Source organism: Trachinotus anak, unplaced genomic scaffold (assembly GCF_046630095.1).
Source record: "Trachinotus anak isolate AG129_WGS33_773 ecotype Australia unplaced genomic scaffold, CSIRO_AGI_Tana_v1 ptg000011l, whole genome shotgun sequence".
Lineage (NCBI taxonomy): Eukaryota > Metazoa > Chordata > Actinopteri > Carangiformes > Carangidae > Trachinotus > Trachinotus anak.
In genome coordinates, this window is record NW_027273862.1 from 26,176,512 (window position 1) to 26,197,999 (window position 21,488).

The 21,488-nt window shown below is 39.1% G+C and overlaps 1 protein-coding gene and 1 long non-coding RNA gene across 3 annotated transcripts in view; one reads left to right on the plus strand and one right to left on the minus strand.

Moving 5' to 3' along the window:
• The window catches only part of LOC139628050 (uncharacterized), a 146,864-nt gene extending 141,391 nt beyond the window's left edge, over positions 1-5,473 (plus strand). The window contains exon 3 of the long non-coding RNA XR_011692666.1: positions 4,930-5,473. This is a non-coding gene — a long non-coding RNA (uncharacterized lncRNA). The remainder of the gene's footprint in view (positions 1-4,929) is intronic.
• Positions 166-21,373, minus strand: slc1a2a (solute carrier family 1 member 2a). 2 transcript variants are annotated; one of them, XM_071489371.1, is made up of 11 exons: positions 20,076-21,373; positions 10,447-10,586; positions 9,435-9,587; positions 7,865-8,115; positions 7,659-7,767; positions 6,739-6,865; positions 6,344-6,577; positions 5,491-5,685; positions 4,928-5,062; positions 3,456-3,666; positions 166-2,491 (listed from the first exon to the last, which is right to left on the minus strand). In XM_071489371.1, the coding sequence occupies exons 2-11, from the start codon at positions 10,574-10,576 to the stop codon at positions 2,420-2,422; spliced, it is 1,617 nt and encodes a 538-aa protein (XP_071345472.1). In that variant the 5' UTR covers positions 10,577-10,586; positions 20,076-21,373; the 3' UTR covers positions 166-2,419. The 2 variants fall into 2 exon arrangements, with proteins under 2 accessions (XP_071345472.1, XP_071345473.1); XM_071489372.1 differs by lacking the exon at positions 20,076-21,373 and adding an exon at positions 13,080-14,141.
• Positions 21,374-21,488: the final 115 nt, after the last annotated feature.

Sequence of the window (21,488 nt, forward strand, 5' to 3'; positions counted from 1 at the left end):
GCTCTTTTCCTCACATTCATTATGGAAGCTCTGAGTGCTGAACAATGCTCAGCACGCTAACTCATCAGCTCCTCCTGACAATCTGCTGTTGCAACATGCATTTATTTAATGTTCACATGCCCGCATCACGTCTGCCCTCGTCTGAGAAATAAACACAACGGCAGCTCATCAATAAACATTTATTTGTGTTTAATATTTACACACAAGTATTAAAACATTTACACATCTTCAGTCCATTTGCCTGACAAATATTTGCGCGCTCTGTTATAGTTTCATGTAGTACCAGTGCATTCAATCCTGCATGTCTTTAGTCAGCCAAAGTCAAAAGTATTTTTGCATTACAATAAATGTCAGACACAAGAAAAATGTTGAATACTTTCCTGGACCAATATGTGTACAGAATCAAAAAGGAAGATAGAAAATATAAGTTTTATGATCTACAGATTGTACAGTTGCACATGTTCATAGAAAACACTTACTACACTAGGCCAGTTGACTAAGAACATATTCTTATTCAGCTCGAGGACCAATTACAAATGAAAACAGATGGGAAAGTGAAGCAATGAAAGATTAGAGAATGGGTTTTTGCCCTACATCAGGTTATGCTGATAATGCCTGAGGAAGGTGGTGCTTGAACCAAACGCTAGATGGCTTGGTGAAGTCTCGCAACATGTAGACATACTGTAGCTGCCAACACCAATAATCTCACGCACACAAAACTGCCGCAATGTGCTCGTAGCCCTTAAATAACCAAATCTGTGATGAATCAATAACAACATGAAGTCACTGAACAAGTGAAAAATATTGATCCTTCTTCCCTGACAAGCATTTATTTGGAGCTCAGTAGTTTCTCCTTAAAACAGATAAATTCAATGTATTGTTGCAAATAAAACAACCTAAGTTCACAACCTATTGAGACAACTAGTGGCTCATTAAAAGGAAAGTTAACATCATACTAATATTGTTACATACAGTATATATTACTATGGTCTGAATAGAAACTTTTAGCATAGCAAAAACAATTCTGATAGTTGACAAAAAATGTCAAATTCTATACATTTGATTTATACACTTTATCTAAAGAGAGTATATACACAAAGTGCAAGGAGGCACTTTAAACATGAACATAGAAGCTGTTGCCTATGAAAAGAGAAATAAATAATTCAGTTTTCACACAGCTGTGAACAGAGTTGTTACGTGGACTTAAACTCAAAACATGTACATATTCAGCCAACGTCCAATGACCTTGTTGTTACGGCTTCAGACTTAAGCAAGTCCTGGATGCAGCATTTGCTAAACAGGCATGACCACAGATAATTAAATCTTACAAGCTTGTTATTTCAATCTAAATCTGTTGTGTAAAAAGTCAAATCTGCAAACTCTAAGAAACATCTTGTGAGGAAGGCCCAGCCGTCCTCACCCAGAGTGTAGTGAAGCTGGAAGGTGGAGCTGTTTCATTTCCCCCGCTAATATCTGAGTTGATATTGGTGAATAGTAATAATTTTTTATCCAGAAATCATGCTGACTGCACTCTGCAGTTGACATCTTCAAGGCAAGGTTGTCATATAGCAAAGAAATAAAAAGGTTTGAAATAAAACACAGAGCAATGCACTGGCCTGCTGAGAGTTTCTTTCTCTCTTGTTGAACCTCCAACTTTCTTTTCCTTGTTAATCCTCCTCCTCCTCTTAGAAACACACATGAACACAGGCATACTTTTTGAACGCAGTACAACAGTAACACAGTGCTTCACTCATAAAGAACATATATACAAAATAAATAAATAAATAGATAAATAACTAACTGGGAGGGCACCCTTCGTGTACTCTGATTTCCGCCTTACGGCTCTCTGCAACACATCCTGTACTGTTTGTTACCACATTTAGAGGCCACACCCTCTCCGCTTATGGTCTAAGTCCTAAGCTTTGCCTCTTATGCTTGACCATGTGTGTGGCATCAGAGTGTAATCCCATAAGTCAAACAGTCAGAGGTAATGCAGTATTTAACCATCTTGCACTTACATTGTGGTGCCACAAGAAACACTGTTTCATTCCATTCACGCTCTGTTTTCTTAAAGCTGCAGCGGCACCACGTAAGGCCCTGAGCGTTGTCAACTGAATGTTTTATTCTTCTGAACAAAGCGCACAATATGCACCAGTTCACTGCAGTTTGTGTCCAGTGCAACATCTAATACAAGTTGGTGAATCATCTGTAGTTTGCTCCAGTAAAAAAAAAAAAAGACTGGCCAACTGTTTGTGCTTGCAGTACAGTTGACTTGCTATCTTTCACGTTTTTTTCCATCCTTTTGTGTGTGATTTTTATTTTTTTTTATTTATTTTTTTGTTGTTTTTATGTAGTTGTGTCGGCAGAAAGTAAAAGCTGGTGGAACTCAGGATAAGGCGCAGCAGCGTCTGAAGCTGCTTTACTCGCATTTCCATGGTTCCTCCTCAACAAGAGAGAATTCTGCAGTCTTGCCATTTTTGCCCATGGTGACCTGTAAGCAATTATCAAGAACATCTAACTATTGAGGCCAAGGCACCGTCATTTACAAACCGTCAACGGTTGGGGGCAGAGAAGCCATTGTTTCATCACATTCAGGCCACTGGGGCTGAGTTTAGTTTGTGAGTCAAACGTGTCCTCTCATGCACTGATAAAATGAGACAGTGATGCTGTTTACATGTCACAGTGCTTTGTTACTAACAGAAGAACATGGATGAGTAGTTTTCCTGAGTTGGCCATGTATTTTATGGATTCTCTGCCCAACCGAATTACAATAGTTATCAGATATCAAAATTATCACAATGCAACTTTAGCATCAGACAAAAAGTTGCATTATACAGGCAATGAAATATCAACAAAACGTTTGTTTCTGAAGTCGTGTTTGTTCAGAAAGCTAGCTACAGGATCTGAGATTGGCATGTCATGCATCACTTTGGATGAAACATGGTGAAACAGCAGTCTTTATGCATACCACTGGCTACAAAAACTCTTTGAAAAGATGAGCAATCATTGAAAACTGTAATTTGGTCAGGGCTGCCACAAATACATGTCCAATTAAGTAGACAAAAGAAAAAGAAAAAAAGAACAGTTTCTTAACAAATCCAAGACATACCACAACAAAATACAAGTCAAATATAATCGTGTACAGAGACAACGCTTTCTGTTTGATTGATGCTTAAAAATAAACACTTGCTTTTGGGTTTGATGAGAGAAAACAGAGTTTTTGAAGATGATGAAAAAATATATAATATAAAAAAAACAAACTTTGCTTTTGACAAACCTGGTATCACAAAAACTGCTTTTTCATTTACTGTACACACAGTCACAAATACACCAATATAGGAAGTCACATAGAAAAGAAACACAAACACAGACACAGAAAGAAACACAAACACATGGACAGAGCTGGGGAGGAGTCTCTACATACAAGTCTCTATATCCGTTAACGTGAAATGTACCTTGCAGTCGTCTATCAAGATTGAGTTGTGATGAGTGTATACATTCTGGTTGGTGTTATTTTCAAAGTAGGATTGTGTCTTTGCCATCTCAAACTCATCCATCCGGTTCTGCTGGGCGTCAAACATGTCCAGCTCATCTTTGGACAGGTGGTAGACAATACCTGCTCCATAGGAGTCCCCAACCACGTTGACTGAGGTGCGGAAACGATCCCTGCATGTTGAAGAAGAGAGTGATGGGGAAAAAACCCGGAAAAATGATTAGAGAAGGAAACAAAAGAACAACACTGAGAAAAGTGTTGAAAAGAAATGGAGAAAGTGGCGGCAATGCTGGTCACTCAGTCACTTGGTCACTTGGTTGGTCCATCACTTTTGTAAACACTGAAATATCTCAACTACTGGATGGATTGCCATGGAAATGTGTACAGACTTTTATGGTCTGCAGAGCATGAATCCTAAAGATTTTGGCAATCCACAGGCTTTTCCTGCAGTTCTACCTTTGGCGTTTTTGTGTGAAATGTTGAAATCGGGTAGACACTGTATACTCCTGTTAGCGCTCAAGAATTGTAATGATGTTGACATCAAATCATTTAATTTGTTCAGTTCTTTCATTTATGACCAAATACCTGAAAAACTAATGACATTCCCATCAGTCTCAGCCGTACTTTGTGTTTAGTGATGTAATAAAATGTTGCATTGTAGTATTGTTACTGTGTTAGCATGCATTTAGTTCAAAGCACTGCTGTACCTAAGTACAGCCTCACAGAGCTGCATGGCTTTAGATTCTTAGTCTTGTCATCTGACTCCGTTGGATAGTTTGTTAGCAGTAGTTTTCAAGGTTTCCACCATTTATATGAATTGCTCAAAGCCCCATTTAGCCCGAGGGTCAACGTAATATCTGTAATTAGCTGAGTGTGTAGGTGGGGCATCTTATTCCCTGCTGAGAAAAATCAGCATTGTATAAAGTTGTACCAATAGAGAGGAAAATACCAGGACCCCTTTACTTTTTACAAACAAATCATGTAGTTACATGTTTTTTGGATCAGCGCAAAGATGTCCCTGTGTGGGCATAATGAGAGGTGCAATTGTATGTCTTCAGAAAATATATCAAGGCCAGAGTTGTATGGGTTTTATGTGTGTGTGTGTGTGTGTGTGTACATGTGCTGCTTTGGAAAGAACTGAGAACTATTGGTCCATGCACAGAGAGAGAAAGTTAGAAAATGAAACACATATACTGTGTATTTCTATATCTGTATATGATAACTGAAAACATTGCTGTTCAATTTAACTTTTAATTAGCTCTTAGAATTTTGTCAAACAGAAAACAACTTGTCAGATTGTGATTTTAAACAGTAACTGTGGGATGATTATGTGACGCTGATATAATGTTACACTAGTTACTTTAACAAACCTGCTGTTCAGACACTAAAATCATTGCCCTTGTGTTGATGTTTTTGTGTTGATGTTGAACTCACAGCAGCCAGTCGACAGCAACCAGGAGGCTGATGTCCTGGGTGGGCAGCCCCACCGCCGTGAGGATCAGAAGCATGGTCACAAGTCCAGCACTGGGGATACTGGCTGCTCCGACACTGGCCAGGGTGGCTGTCATACTGAACATGAGACAAGTTTAACTCTCAGCAGGACAAACCACAGGATGTTAGGCCCCCCAACACACTACTGTGTACACCTTTAACATTCAGCCACTGTATTTCTAATGAAAATAGTCTGGTGATAAATATTTGAAATCAGTCATATTAGGAAGTGTGTGAGATTACAGTTCCTAACTATAATCAACTAACTATAATACAGAAAAATAATAAAAATGACTGCATTTAAAAACATTTTACTTTACATTTTAATATGAAAAAATAAATACTGGTGAAACGTGCATTTCACCAGTATTTATTGGGAAAAACTGAATTTTAAACAAGGATATTCATCATATTTATAACCCTGCTAAGCATGAGTTTAGCTGAGTTATTGCCAAAATGTCACCTCGCAAATGTGCTATGAAATCTTTCTGTGGCAACATTCTCACCTGACAGTAATGATCTGGCCCCAGTCGAGCTCGATCCCATTCATCTGAGCGATGAAGATGGCAGCCACGGCCTCATAAAGCGCGGTGCCGTCCATGTTGATGGTGGCGCCCACTGGGAGGACGAATCGTGTTACTCGCTTGTCGATGCCCAGGTTCTCCTCTAAGCATCGGAACGTGACGGGCAAGGTACCGGCACTGTGGTGGACAACAAGGGAGAACATGCTTTATTATGATAGTCACAAACAGCATGCATCTCATTTGGCACGAAAAAGAAATAAAAGAACCCTACAACAGATTATAAAAAGTCTATTGAGGGTTAATTTGACTGGGTTGTTCTTATTCTCCTATTCACACTGAAATAAATCCACCGTGACCTACAGTTATTTATTCATGGTTTATATGGTTTATTTCACACATGAAATAAACTTACATAGGCTATGGATTTCAGGATGTTAAGTGTGAGTCTCATAGCGAAAACATTGGCTGTTATTCTGCAGTTGTTCTGTGTGTTTTTTTCTGATAATTAATAAGTGTTTCTTGTAGATGGCAGAACAGTGAGCAGACAGGAACTTGAAAGAACTGAGCTCACCTCAGGAGGGGAAAGAGTGAATCTCATGTCATTAATAAAACATTGAGTATAGGAAAGATATCCCACATGGAGGCAAAGAGAGAAGCTGTTGCCGCCAAGACTAATTCATAGTTACCACTTGAAATAAAAGTTATGGTTGTTATTGGCCAGAGATGTAAGGGGAGTCAGCACACTGGGAAGGAGAACCTGAATCAGAACGTCATACTGTGCTCACCAGTGTAGGAGAGTCTGAGTCCTAGAATATAAAGCAGAAATGCCTCATACCTGGACGCTGTTCCGAGTGCTGTCACCCAAGCCTGGAACACTCCCATGAAGAACTTGAAGGGGTTTTCTTTTACTATTAAAAAATATATCAGCGGAAGGAAGATGCCTCCATGGATGATGAGGCCCACTATCACAGTGACCATGTACATCCCCAGTTGCCTCGCAACGACCTCCAAATCAGCAATGGAGATGATCTTTCCACAGATGAGGCAGGCAATACCAACAGGGGAGTACCTGAGGACACACACGTGATGTGTTAGTGATTAGGATTGCTTTTTATATCTTATATACCACAGATCTGAGACCACTTCCCCATGGGATAGAGCAGAAACTATGGGAATGCCTTTGGCAGTTTTACTGAGTGTGGATCGATGGCTGTGGTGGACAGCACTTACCACATAATTGCGCTAACAAGCTTCATAACAATCTCATTCAGGACGTTGAAAAACTCCAGCATCAGTTTGGCTTTTTCTCCCATTTTCCCCATAATAACTCCAAAAGCGACAAAGAATCCAATCAAACCTGCAAGACACAGAATACAGTAATGTTAAATTACTCTTGGGTGAACCTCATTATAGAAAATCAGTGTCCTAGAATGAGGGCTAATCACTCATTGACCCATTGTTTACAATACTATCAAAAAGATAATATTCTGAAAAGTAAAAGTATTTCGATGGTAGTTTTTGTTATGAAATCCTGAGCTAACTTGACTTAAAAAAACATCTGGCACATGTTAGCTATAACTATGTATTGTATTTTGACACAGATGTGGATGCAGAGGCAGATTGCAAACCTTGACAGATATTCTATTATTAAATATGATTGTACAGCACTGGTGGAGGTATGTGTTATCTGACTGTTTCTGGTTACCTCTGCCAGGAAGCTCATGCTTTCACCTGTGTATTTGTTGGTTTGTATGTTTGTCAGCAGGATTACGCAAAAAGTACTCAATTGATGTGCGCCAAACTTAATGGAGCGTTGAGATATGGGCCTGAGAAGAAGCCATTACATTATGGTTGAAGGGGCGAATCCAGGAAAGTTTTTATCACTGTCCTTAACATTGCAAGAAAGAGCATTTTTCAACATTTTGTCAGTTTCTCAGGACATGTAAAAAACAGACACATGGTGTTGAGATTTATCAGTTTTGTACAATTTGTTGCAGATCCATATAATAATTTGGATCTGCAGATAATAATCTGGATCTGGTGGAAGAAAATGTTTGGTCTTGGTGGAGGAAAGTGCTCTACTGAGTGAGAATGAAAAATAACTACTATTTTAGTTGCACTGTGGGTGTGTTTTCAAACTTTTCACCTACCCAGGACATTCATCCCACTCTTGAACTGCAGTGACCTTTTGATTGTGAATTGTGGGGGTGCCTTGGTCCTGTTAGTGGGCACTGGTACTTTGGTGGTTACTGTCTGAATCTAGACATGAAGCAAAGAAAACAACAAAACAGTTGGAGCAACTGGCATATGAGTCAGACTTTATATGGTGGGTGAAAACTTTCTGTAAGACTCCTACCTGCTGAAAGCAGGCCTGCACCAAGTTCTCTGGGAAAAGGTTTCGGATAAGATCGAAGAAAGCGTCCACGCTGGACACCTCGTCGTTCTTCTTTCCCTGCCCAAGATTAGCCCTCAGCTTGGGGTTCCCTGGATGGATGAGCAGCACCAGGACCACTCCCAGGACGGCTGCGATCACTGTTGTTGACATGTAGTACACCATGGCCCTGGTGCCCAAGCGGCCACTGGATTTGGCATCCAAACCCGCAAGTCCTGTCAGCATAGGAGATTTTACAGAGCAATAAAATAAGTCCTTTGTCCAATATCAAAAAGATAAAACCCTGAAATTGTTAAATACACTGGAGGTTCATTGCATGGATGCTACTTTAGGATTCATATATTTTCTGCCTTTAACAGACAGAGATAAAGTTACTATGATTAAAACATCACAATGAAGTTGATCAGCTCCCCTCAACAAACAGATGCCATTGTCCCCCCCAGACCTCCAGAGCTTTCAGTATTTAAACTCTGAAGCCTCTGCTCTTGCCTCACTTAGATAAGAGTTGCTGGTGATGTGAATGTGTCTGTTTTCTGAGAACATATTAGAAAAACAAATTCTGCACCTGAGAATTTCATATGAATTGCTTCCAAAGTGAGATGACTCACATACACTGCTGCCAGAGTACATGTAAACATAAGAGCAGCCTGTCGACACACGTCTACATTGGTACTTCGACAATTAGACGTATCTCTTGAATTCATGGTGTAATTATCCAGAATGACAACAAGTGAATAGAGCTTTGTTTCTCTGCCGACTTGTGGAGGCACTAGATGTCTCGACTTCCTGAAGCAAATGATGCATAAGAGCAATATTCAATACATCCATTGTTTACAGAGGGAGACTCAGCTGGGTAAGGAGGGCTTGTTGGAAGTTGTATGCACTCTTTAAGTTGTGGAGAGGCAGCATTGTAAATGTGTCTGCACAATGTGCTATATACAGTGATATATATATATATATATATATATATATATATATATATATATAAGATAGGTTACATTTGCAGGTAATCATCATCATCATCCTCATCGTGCTGCTGGTAAATGATTTAGTATTTTTTCAGGTTGTAATGTACGGAAGTGTATTGCTGCTACACCAGAAAAAAAAAATGTGTGTCAGGTTATAATGTGAAAAGTTTATGACACAGTTTACTCTTTAATTTGCACATATGTGTATTTCAGTGGAAATGTTTCCAACACAACTGGCATACAGGTAAACTAACACTTCTTTCTATATATTGTACATCAAGATATTTTGTAGTCCCATAGTTTTTTTTTCTTTTTTAAGTAGTATGAGGTTTATAATAATGACAGTGGTGAAAAAACTATAACATCTGTATACATGATATGCCTTCTGTGCCTCCTGTTCTTCACACAGTGTTTTGCTTGTACACAAAATAGGCACTTTAAGCAGCAAAAAAGAGCTCAACTCTGTTGCAACTCAGACTCCCAAGTCACACCATATGACCACAAATCAGGACACTTGGTTTTTGAATTCAACAGAGCATTTGCAGCAGCCACTGTACCTCACCCACCTGTGACCAGACTGGAAACAACAAGAGGCAGAATGAGCATCTTCAGCATCCTCATCAGGATCTCTCCCGGGAAGGCGATGATCATGATGACATCAGGAGGGAGAGGGGATATGTGCCGCAGCAGCATCCCAGCGATGGAACCCAAAAACACACCTGAGCCGGCGAGAAAAAATACATATGAAAAAACAAAACAAAAAACAAACAAAAAAACAGTGATAATTAACATCACAACCTGTCATCAGAGAGTCACAGCCTCCATGACATTACCTATGCTGTGATAATTACGTATGTATGTGATGGTGATGATTGAAGCTTTAAAACCTATATATATATATATATATATATATATATATATATATATATATATATATATGTATATATATATAAATAATGACACTGACAAACTATAACTTGAATTTTTATCTCTCGACACATGCAGGAGAAAAAAAAAGTTGAAATATATATATACACTGAAGACACATTTTCCTTGCTAAGTTCGCCCCTGGTACATTCAAATGGAATATTAAAGTAACGCCTCACTTCAGTGAATTATGGCGTAATTTAAATCATTAGAGACAAAATATCATGAAACACCTTGTCTTTTGAGTGTGTGCTGATTTTACATCAAGAAGGGAGCTGTGAGCCATTTTCATATTTCAGTTGTATGCAGTAAAAAGTTTTTGCTTGATGTGAGGCAGCGCAGCAGCTCAGTGATTAGCACTGTTGCCTCTTAGCAACAAAGTGCTGGATTTAAACAACTGGGGCCTTTCTGAGTGGAGTTCGTATGTTTCCCTCATGCGTGGGTGGATTTCCTCCCACAGCTCCAAAGACATGCAGGTAAAGATAAATTGCCTGTAGGTGTAGCTGTGTTCATGCAGTGATGGACTAACAACATACCCAGAGTGCACCCTGGCTCTTCTCTAATGCTTGCTTGGAATTGCTCTGACCTCCCCCCTGAGACCCTGAGCAGGATAAGTGGGAATGGAGAAAAATGGTGGAATGATAAACTTACCAAGGATTGTGAGAGTGAGAACCATGTTCTTCATGATTTTGTCACACAGACTGCCACAGGGATTCTCAGGAGTGTCCACTATGGGCTCCAAATGGCTCTCGTCCATCCTGACTTCCACTTGCTTCTGCATTTTGTTGGCACTAAAGAAGAAAGACAGCAAGTGCTGTTAATTACTGAATTTGGTTACTACATTTTTTTATTTTTATTTTTTAAATCTCCAAGCAACAGATTTGCTTAGTGACTAAAAATACTTATTTTCAACAAAGAGAAGCCATAAACAATGCTGACAGAGGTTCAGAGATGGAGATGGGAGTACACCTGGTTACGAGCTCTATTTTCCACTGGAATTAATCCATTATTGCTGAGTATGAAACAAATGCACAGCTACCTGGTGCTGAAACAACCTTCATAATGGTGAAGGTTGATTGGACCTTCATTGGTCTAATCAACCATAATCAGGCTGATTAGACAGGTTCACCATAGTAACTAAATATACAATATTGCATGCAAGATTACAATTAGGAAAAAAAAAACTGTTCATTGTCTCATTAAGTAATTAATGGAGGCATATGCACACATGATTAAATTCAATTATTTCTGTGCACTCTGAACGCATGCAAAGTTGTAAAAAGTTCACAGATGGCCTTTCATAATTAGAGACTGACATTCTCAAACAATCAGCACAGAATCAATAAAGAGTATGTTTATAATCTGCATTTTAAACAAATTATTTCAGTTTTACTTGCTAAATCTGAATAAACACAGCACCAGCTGTTACTCATATCCTCCTCTCTGCTGCTGCTGCCACTGCCTCCATTGAATGTCTATGCGTAGTAATTTATGATAATTTGAGATATTCTATTGTGTATGTGTTGAAACAAAGATGTGAGCGAGGAAACCTGTGTGTAAGGTTGAATAAGGACATTTTTGGGGACATTTTTACAAGTAGATATTGTATATACACACACAAATGTGTTTGTGTTATGTGGTCATTGACTTGGCTTTAACTATTCAGGTTTGAACACACTGTTATGAGGGCGTCTGGTCGTTTTTGTTGCTTAGAGATACTGGATGTTATTTCCATTCTATAAGGCACCTCTTCACCTTCTTCCTTCATCATGTCACTGGAAGCAACAAGTGTCTCAAGGTTTGTTGTGGTCTGGCGTAAAGCCTCTTTGACTTAAGATCAGCTCTACCCTGTGCAGCCTTTAAATCCTCTGTAGAGCACAGACGTGCACACTTATGTAACAGCGAACGCCCGTGTCATTTAGACACTCGACCTTCATGACTTGAACACCTGGAATATTAATGTGGCAGCAAAAGCAGTAGAAAAATACTAAAGTTTCTCTCAGCAAAGGTTGTGGATTACAAGAAATGTTTCCTGCTGGGGAAAAAAAATACACAGTTCACGGCTGAAAGTGGGTACAAAGCCTTAATTTTAGGTGGCGCAGAGACAGAGTGTCCTCTTGCCTCCACTTTCAGTGACATATTCAGTAATTCAACATATGAATTACCTTCTGTGTGAGAAATGAAAGGGGACAGGGAACATGTAAGGTGAGGACAGAAAAACTGCCAAGTCAATCATGCCTGTCTGATACACTGTGCTCTTGCATTAATGAGACTTAAGCCTTTTAAAGAGGATAAAATTAGCACCTCCAGCACACAAGTGATTGAGTTACGTAACAGAAAAGGGGCTTCCCAGCGAAAGTCAAGGTGTCACCAGCTCCAGCATCCCAACTGTTATGCAGGAGATTATTCATTTAAATACCAAACTTAAGTGTTCAGATCAAATCTTTCTACGGCCAGGTACTTGAAAAGCACGGACACAAATATTAACTATGATGGCAGTTTAGTTGCAAACAAAGGAAATAGTTGAAAAGGTAATAGTTGTCTTTGTTGTTTCTTAAATAGCGATGATGTGAAGGTGATGAAGGAAACTCCGCTGACACCGTCTTGCTTGTATATAAAGAGGTTTATTACAAAGAAGTCCAGCATCAAATCAAGCACTCTGGGTTGCCTGAGAGAGGAGTCGAAGCCAATATGAATCTCCTCTGCATAACAGCTCTAACTACCCACTTATATAGGTTATTTTTTGTCATGAAGCTGAGACAAGATATATGGTCCATATCTAAATGGACCTCATTTCCTAAGACAAAGAAACACTCATCTCCCATGTCCTTTTGACCTAGGGCCCCTAATTGAATGCACCAGACCCAGGAAGTCACATAACATATGGAACTTAGGACACTACATCTTTTCCAGTGCACACTGGTAATTTCCCACCATTAAAAGCTGCACAAGATGCACCATAACAAGATGAGGCTGATGCAAAAGGGTCAAAAGGCCAGAATACGATGGAGCTGTGTCTAAAGAGCAATGACAAAAACCATTCTGAAGAACAATTATACTTTATCTACTAAAGCATCACTAACAGGATTACTGTGGAGGGTTAACTGAAGTTTACGCTTAAATCTGTTTTTTTTTAAAGACATAATATGACACAGCTATTACTGAATCACTGATGCATCATCCAGATTTCAAGGTAAAGATGCTGAACATTATTCTGATGTGACCTCATCCATGTAAATGTTTTTATGTCACCATGCCACTAATGTGCTACTCATGATGCTTACCAGTTGTTTTGTAAGTTGCTTGGGATTGATATGATACTTGTAGAGAGCGACTACACGGACATCAGCATAGGTGAAGAAGTTAAGCAAGTCATGACTCCTGCATCAGTAAATCCAGTCAGAACTTCCAAAAAAGTCTTTTACCCCCTCAGAAAGGGCTCTTCGGTCCTTTGAAAAAAAATCTGCAGGTGGCTTCTTCCTCAGCATTCAGTGTATATCCACAATCACTGGTGGCTGCTAGTTCAGCTGCAGGGCAGGCGCGTAAAAGGTAAACTGACGAACCTGGTGGTTTGACAGGAGGCTCCCAGACAGGAAGGGTGGAGTCAACCTGAGATTAGCAGGGGAGTGAAAATCCTTGTTGCTGTCTTTTTTTTTTTTTTTTTTTCAAGTTTTGTTTTTATTTACTTCTCTGATAAGGATCAGAAAGTGTATCTTTTGCAGAGCTTTAATTTTACATCCCTTTCCAAAAAAAATCTGACTTAAACACTTTGAAACTGGGAGATATTATCAGTTCCAGCAATTTATAATTAACTTCTATCACACAGTGGTGTCTTGATGGGATATATTGTGCCACCAAGGTTGTGTGCTGCACACTGGTACCACTGACCAATTTTAAATATTTAGTGACATTTCTGGGGAGAAATTTAGAGCAAGATTATCCTACAAAGACAAAGAGAACTGGCTTTCCACTCATTAATGAGGAGTCTGTTTAGCATATATCCAACTTGTGAGGATTAGAAATTTACTAACGACTGATGCTCATGCAATCCATAATTGTCACATTAAATGAGTTGCACAAGTTTATCTGCATGCGTCATTGTTATGTGAACGAGGTAAGAGAAAGGCACAAATTCAAAGGTCAGTGTTGGGTTTTTAATTAACGTTAACCACGAAGTTGACAGAAGACAGTAACTTTCAAATGAAATAGCAAAAAACTAATTTAGCCAAACAGAAAAACTGATTGCAGCTGTTTCCTCAACTGACTTTTGAACATTTAATCACACAATTAATTATTACATTATAAGAAATCAAATGAATTTGATTCTTATTTCTCATTGGCTTTCATAGAGATTTCAGCTTTTGTCTGCTCTGTTCCGCAGCTTAAACCAACACTGGCTTGTTTGAGATGACTTGAGGATTTGAATGAAGGCAAACAAAAAACAAATCCAAGCAAACAGAAACTTTTCATGATTTTATAAATTGTCCCCCCCCCCCCCCAATGTTATGACTGTGAATGATCTTATGCTCCTCTGCTCCAGCACAACAAGAATCATTCAGCAACAACATGAACGAGTTCAGCCTTGATTTGAGGTATTTGCAGAGGTGCAGCTGAGTGGCCTCACTGAGGGGCTCCTCTTCCTGGAAGTGAACATGGTTTCTTTTAGTCTCTCAGCGTGACATGGCCATTGTACATGCAGTCATTATGATGGTGTTGTCACATTGATGCTGGGGTGACCGCCTTTGTGTGGACAAGATAATTACCAAGGTTCACAAGAGCAATTTGAACCGTTTTGACAGTTGTCATGCTCCTGTCTGGTGTTTTATTATAGGTTAGTCTGTTATGATGACGTGCTGCTTCATCCCTTGACATGGGAATCAAAGAAGTGGTCGTTCAAATCAAAGGTGAACTGAATGCCAGCTGTCTGATTGCACAGTGATCGACTATTAAAAGACCATGTAGTTGCTGTAGGAAATAGACCTATTATCCCTGCAGTTTGAAGAGTTACTGTGCACAAATGTGTTGAGTAGCTGCCACTTTATATCCATGAAGTGTGTCTGTGTGTGTGTGTTCCCATTAGCAAGCTGCTCTCAGAGCCTCAGTGGGGAGAGAAGAGACAATCTAAGAGCACATGGCAAAGCATTTGTCCATGCAACTCCACACCTTGCTCCACCTTTTCTCCCCTCAGCACCGAGCCAACCTCATGCTGCAACACCTGACAACACACACCACGCTTAGACAGCAGGTGTCTATAATTACCTAATCTGTCCTGAGCCACCCTAATCCAGCACACATACACACTGAGATGGATCAGACACACTCAGAGAACAAGTCTACAGCTGTGATATCTTGGAACATCTTTTCCACAAATCACAAAACCAACGTCTCATCCCCTGTGTGTTGTGGTGATAATGAGAGTGGATCACTTTGTGGTAATCAAATAATACAGTAGTTTAATAATTACACAAATACTCTGTGTGAGATTGTCCTCATGCTTGATGTGGCAATGATATCGATGCACTACAAAATCCCAAACACCACAAATCCTACTCATGAGTGTCACAGATATGGAGGCCACAAACTGACAAAATGTTCAAAGTCAGAAAAACTAATTTAATCAATAAATAATATTGTTGGTTTATCTATTTCCAAGAAGACTGTTTGGGAGTAAAGACTTGATGTGTGCTATAAAAAGCTCTCATTAATCATTGAGAGGTGAAACTGGGGTCAGAATAATCCTTGATACCAGACACATGGTGAGCACGCATATATTCCCCAAATGATGGAAAGTCAGGGAGTGTGTGCCCTTACTCATTGCTCTTGGCTGTCAGGACCCTAATGGATTTAATATAAAGGCAACAAGTAAAGCTGTTTAATTGTAGTACACCACAACTTAAATCTTTCTCCATGACCTAATATCAACCTAGTTCCATGCATTAAAAGACATGAAAAATGCATTTCATTGCTTTTGTGCTTTTCATCTAATTTGTCCTGTTTGACGGGGCAAAACAAGACACATAGGATAAGCTATTGTTGTCACTGTCATTGTTAATGAGTTGCACTGTTTTCTATTGAATTTCTGGCAGACAAGCACTTTAAAATCAATGAAAAAAATACAAAATTAAAACTGAGAGGAACACTAGATAAAAAACCTTTAAAAACAATATAACCTTTAAAATATAATGGATCTATAATAATATTTGTTGAAGCTGAATGTTCTCCTTTTGTTGAGTCTCTTTTGGGATTTTGATGAAGATATTCTTTATAATCGGGGATATAGTTAGGTGTAGCAAAATCATGTTTCAGTCACAGTTTTATTAAAAGTTTTAATAAAACTTTTATCTAAATAATGAAAATGGTTGCTGTAATTATTCTCACTGCCCACATTAGGCCTGATGAGATCCCTTGTTGTAAAATCCACAGTCCTTGTTCTTTACTTGATATGTGGCTTTGGCAGTTGAGGTTAAACAAATTCTAAGCTTATAATCTTTTTATTATGTAGTTTTATTTTGAAATTTAAAAAGCACATTTGTGCTTAAAACAGCAGTGTTTTTTGCTGAATAGCAGCAGTGGGATGGTAACATAATTGCCAGATTTGGAAGATATGCACTTGCTGATTGTTGATGTCTTGTTTAGAACATGTTTTTATACTGAACGATGGCTGGAGAATTTGTCTGCCTTTGATTGAGGTTTCTCCTTTTTTTGCGCTTTTAAAACTTAAAAAACATTTTATAATTTTGCTTTATTTGCCACTTATAAAAGTCTGGTGGCGACTACCTGACCCCTGTGTTCAGTATGAAGAGTTGTTGCATGCAGGCCTTTGTCTCTTGGTCTTGACCTACACATTAACTGCTGGTAATATATATGCATATCAACTTTAAATTTTATAGACAATTTATGTGAGAAGGGAACCATGTGTATAGTTAATGCAGTGTTTTTCTTGTGCCAATTTGACCATACACAGTGTTTTGCATCATAGAAACATGGACTGCAATCATGGTGCATGGCTGATGAACCTGTCCCAGTGATGATTTTAATAACATCTGTCTTGAAAGAGCAGCATGAGCTGGATCTGAGCCAGAGCTCTGCACCAGCTCCTGATTAGGAGAGTTTACTGCTCTTACTTATGCAGGAGATGTACAATTAAAACATTTCAGATCTGATAAGCCACTCTTGATTTGCTCTGCCATCAAGCCCTCCACTTCCACTTGAGGATGGAGTTGAGAAGGAAATGCTGTTTCCACCCAGACTCATTTCAAGTCTTCTTGTCATTCCTCGTACAGAGTAAGGCAAACACAAGCTAAATTATGCAGCTAGGTTGATATGCTTATTTGCTTTCTCACCAGGAGTTGGGTTAGAGGATACGCATCAGTTTCAATCTCTGTGCATTCAAAAGCTTGATCCAGAAAGCGTTTAGCATAGGTTAGGTTGAAGCAGTTGGAACCAGCTACCAGAAAAATACACCTTTCAACAGCTCCGGAATCTTGTTGTACATGTTGTATCTTGTTAGCTAGCAAGCTAGCCACCAAAACATGTATCCACCAATGATTTTAAGACAGAAACTTCACAATGAGGACAGGTCCTCTGAGATGCATGCTGTCACCCGGCCCAGCACTTGATGGTCAATAAATAGCTCCGGTGCTGAGCTACCTGCCTGTAAACCATGGTGTCTCATTGTCAGTTTCTATACTTGTTGAACACATTCAGCAAGTACAATATAACAAGTATAGAAGTTGTTATAAGGCATTTTTTGCTGGAGTGAGGCCAGCTCTTTCCTCCCGTTTCCGGTCTTGGTGTTAATCTAAACTGATCACCCTTCAGTGACCCCTCATTCCCTATGGATTGTGTTGTATTGCCATCCTGCTTCTCCACTCATTAATTCAGCTTTTTCCTTTAATTTGTCCCCCATCTGTATGTCATTAAATGGAATGCATATAATTATAAAAATACAAGCATCTGAAAAATCAGGTAGATTGAAGAGATGAAGGCTCTTTCACCGCATTGTACATTTAATGGGTAGGCTCCCTGCTGAAACAGAATGAAATCTCTTTACTGTATAAAATAAAAACATAAATGACTGTCAATTACTTCATGTTTAACGCCCATTAAAAAGAAGCTAAACACAGTGGTTGCATTTGGAAATCATAACATAACACACGCCAAAGTCCCTCTCAGTGCCTTTCACTGCTTCCTTTGCACACTGAGAGTAATTGCACGCTAATAATGTGCCTCATGCCTGAGGCCGTGAATCAAAATGGAAGAAAGCTGAAAAAAGATTGCTAAATCTGCAAAACCTTGAGAGGAATTAGTGATTTAATTGTACAGTTCAATTAACCCTTTCAAGGAAAATGAAGACTCGCCTCAACCTGTTTGTGTCGCCCGAGTGAGAAGCATCACAGATGATATGAGCTGTAAATACATTCTGAAGCTGAGAAGACGCACGTTTTGCGTCTATGGGATATAATTAGTCATCAGAGTGATTAGACGGTTAGCTAGAGCAGTGTTTGACCTACAGAGGAAATGTGTCAAGGTGTTGAGAGGAGGTGTTAATGTGCAGAAATTCTGACAATTATCCATGACGCAGTTCATTCAATTAAACAAGAGAATATTTCAATGTCGCTTTTATGAAAACATGCATTTTGCTGTATAGAAACACAAGTCCAATGATTGGTACAGCTTTTGAATCCTAATGGTATACAGTCATATTTTCAGGCAACAAACCAAAATAATATAAAAATATTAATAAAACTTGATGCTTTATGTAGCTGAAATAGATTTTTCCTGTACTGAAAGGATTTAATTGATTTTTCTGGGGTATTTGGTGCATCTCCACTTATCTCTGCAATTTTAAACTGTTGATGTGATTTTTTTGAAGTATTTTTTGATCTAAAGCAATAAGACATAATGATCATGTACAAACACTGTACTGGGAAGAGTGAAAAGAACTGCTTCAGTGTGTCATTTTAGTGATTGAACCTGGATATTTCTCCCCAGGGCTTCCAGTTAGCCCACTGATGAGACACTTGAAAGTTTCTTTGATGCACAAGTGAATAATATTTCTTCAGAAATATTTTTACTCCACTGCTTTCTGATTTTTAGAAAGTGCGGAACATTTTCTGCTTACTGAAAAATAAGATTTAATTTGATAATCAGCCACTTCATCATGCCATCTCTATCCAGTGTGTCTATGAATTACCTTGATTTTAAACATTCAAGACAGTTGCTCCCTTGATTAAACAGTAAAAAAAAAAAAAAAAGAAGATTTTTCTATATCTAATTATTATTTGCAAGTTGTACATTATGATTAATGGATGTCCACTGTCTGAGGCTGATTATTCTTTCTGTTTTGATTATTTTAGAGGAGTAAGTGTGTGATAGAAAAAATGGATGATCAGAAGGGTGATGAAAGGAAACAGCAGGTGCCGAAGAGCCGCAAATTGAAATGTGCAAAATGCATTGTTTTATTGATACTATGTCAAAAGAAGATGTGATTATGTCTGTAGTCATGTTCCCTAACAAGAAGCATAAAAAACAGGACAAGTGTCTGATGTGCAACCCATCTAGTTAATTTTACTTGGGATTCACCGTGTAATCCCTCAGGCTGTTCTTTTGAACTTCATCTTGTCTGGAGTTGGGGAGTGTGGTGGGAGTGAATCTCACAGAGTGTTGTATCTCTAATGATGCGCATGTGGCCCAAGGACAGCAGTTTTGCATTGATTTAAGAAACTGTCACTTCCACAAAATGCACAAGTTGACTTGTTCCTGTCCTGAGCTGTAAAATCATTAATCTTTTAATCCACTAACAGATGTGCTTCTATCATTTTATGGGCTGGTGGTGAAGGTCCAACCCAGCTTGTTTTAAGCCTTTGTGCACTAATGGTTTTCACTGGTCTGCATTTTGCCAGTATCCTGGGTTGACCTACAATGAGCCACTCACTCACTCAGGAGTGGGAATGGAAATGCAACCAAGAAAAGCACCAACCATTACATCCAGGTATGCTAAGAACTAGGTCACAGCACTAATAACATTATAACAATTCCTCCCTTTTAGCTGCAGTGTGTGTCTAACCTGTAGCAGCCAGTATGAGGATCATCCACATGCAACGACAGAGAGGATGAAGACTGGGTCACACTGAGGGGAATCACAGCTGGCAGAATAGTTTTCCTTTACATTACTAATAATTACCTGTTTGCCAGTTATAACCATGCACAGATGTTCTTGTAAGGAAAGAATCGTCTAATTATCCACCTAGCATCCTTAAATAAAAGAAGATGCTCACCTGTGGAAGTCTTGTCTTCTTTAAATTTACTTTCCTGATTCGAGAAAAAGGTAATTTCCTTCAAGCGTGCATAAAATTAAAGCGGCGGAGTTAATAATTTGCAGAGTTTTTGGAGTGAAATCATACAGGTATTGCTGCAGGTTCCTCCTCCTCTCCTATTCCAAGGTATAGAAGCCCTTGCACCTCCCCCTTGCAACCTAAAAAAAAAAAAACACCCTGCACATGCACAGTGCGCATACTGATGCACAGACAGAGAGGGGTGGTGGGGATTTGAGATGAGAGGTCAGCACCTCCTCTACAGGTGTGGGCGGGGTGTTCTCTCAGTTAAAGAGTAATAGATTAGCAGAGTTTCACCCCATTTTTAGCAGCATGACATCATGCAGTAAGATGGAGACCTCTGCTAGTACAAAACATTAAGGCACAAGCCCATGAAGTCGCCACAAATGCATAACCTTTACAACAGTTTTAAAAGCCTTTGTATTTACAGTGCCTGTGTTTACTGATATGTTTCTTTCTCTGATTTTTAGAATCTATTGCAGTGAGTCTAATGCATTTTCTAGTCCTGACATCTGTATTTGATATTTGATTTTGTTTATACATGAAGAAGACAGTAAAATTGTGGGTTGCCAGTCATCTTATGCATTATTCTGTCTATTCACTTTGCAAGTTGCAGAGAGCGACTACTGAACTACTCACTGTTTAATTGGCTGGGCTTAAAAGGTGTCCTGCACAAAGCTGCGGAGAGCACAGCGGGTGTCTGCGTCTCAGGAGTAAGAGCTAAGTTTAGCAAATCCTCTCAGTGTGTTTCTCAATGACAGCACATGTTGGACAGTCTGCAGAGAAACTCACGAACGCATAAGCTCACATGCAAACATGCTGCAGACACATAGGTACTGTGCATATTTACTGTGACGGATGAGCATGCTGTGCGTACATGCTGTACTGCCATGCACATGCACACATGCACAGCTTGGAAATGCATGCAAATGAGGGGAATGATCTCTCATTCTAAATGATCTCATTCGCCTTCTAAATGATGGGCTGTTCGTATTTTGATGCTTTTTACCTTTTTAAATTTTAAAGTTAAATTTTGACATTGAGTCTGAAACAGTGCATGCAAACTGAATCTAAGTTTTAAGATCAATAAACACATGCGTATTTGCACACATATGTGCCGTGCTATGTACAGATAATGACTTATCCTTCTTGGAAAATATTTATCTGCAGGATCGTCAGAGGTCAGAGGCCTGGAGCTGGCGGAGATTCAGCGCCCAAGGACAGGTCATCAGGATGGAGGCAGTAACTCAGCTCCTAAACACTTTCTGGATCTGAAACCAGCTTCTGATTGTATCTTAATTTTATATTAAATTATATGACATTATATTTCTTCATTTTCAAATAAGTACGTTTCAA

Excerpts from the sequence above, each read along its gene's own strand:
- slc1a2a (XM_071489371.1), bottom strand. The coding sequence starts at position 10,576 with ATGCAGAAGCAAGTGGAAGTCAGGATGGACGAGAGCCATTTGGAGCCC. Across the intron at positions 8,116-9,434 it reads TGTTTCCAGTCTGGTCACAG|GACTTGCGGGTTTGGATGCC; the intron begins GTGGGTGAGGTA and ends CTATGCTGACAG. Across the intron at positions 5,686-6,343 it reads GCACTCGGAACAGCGTCCAG|TGCCGGTACCTTGCCCGTCA; the intron begins GTATGAGGCATT and ends TGTCCACCACAG.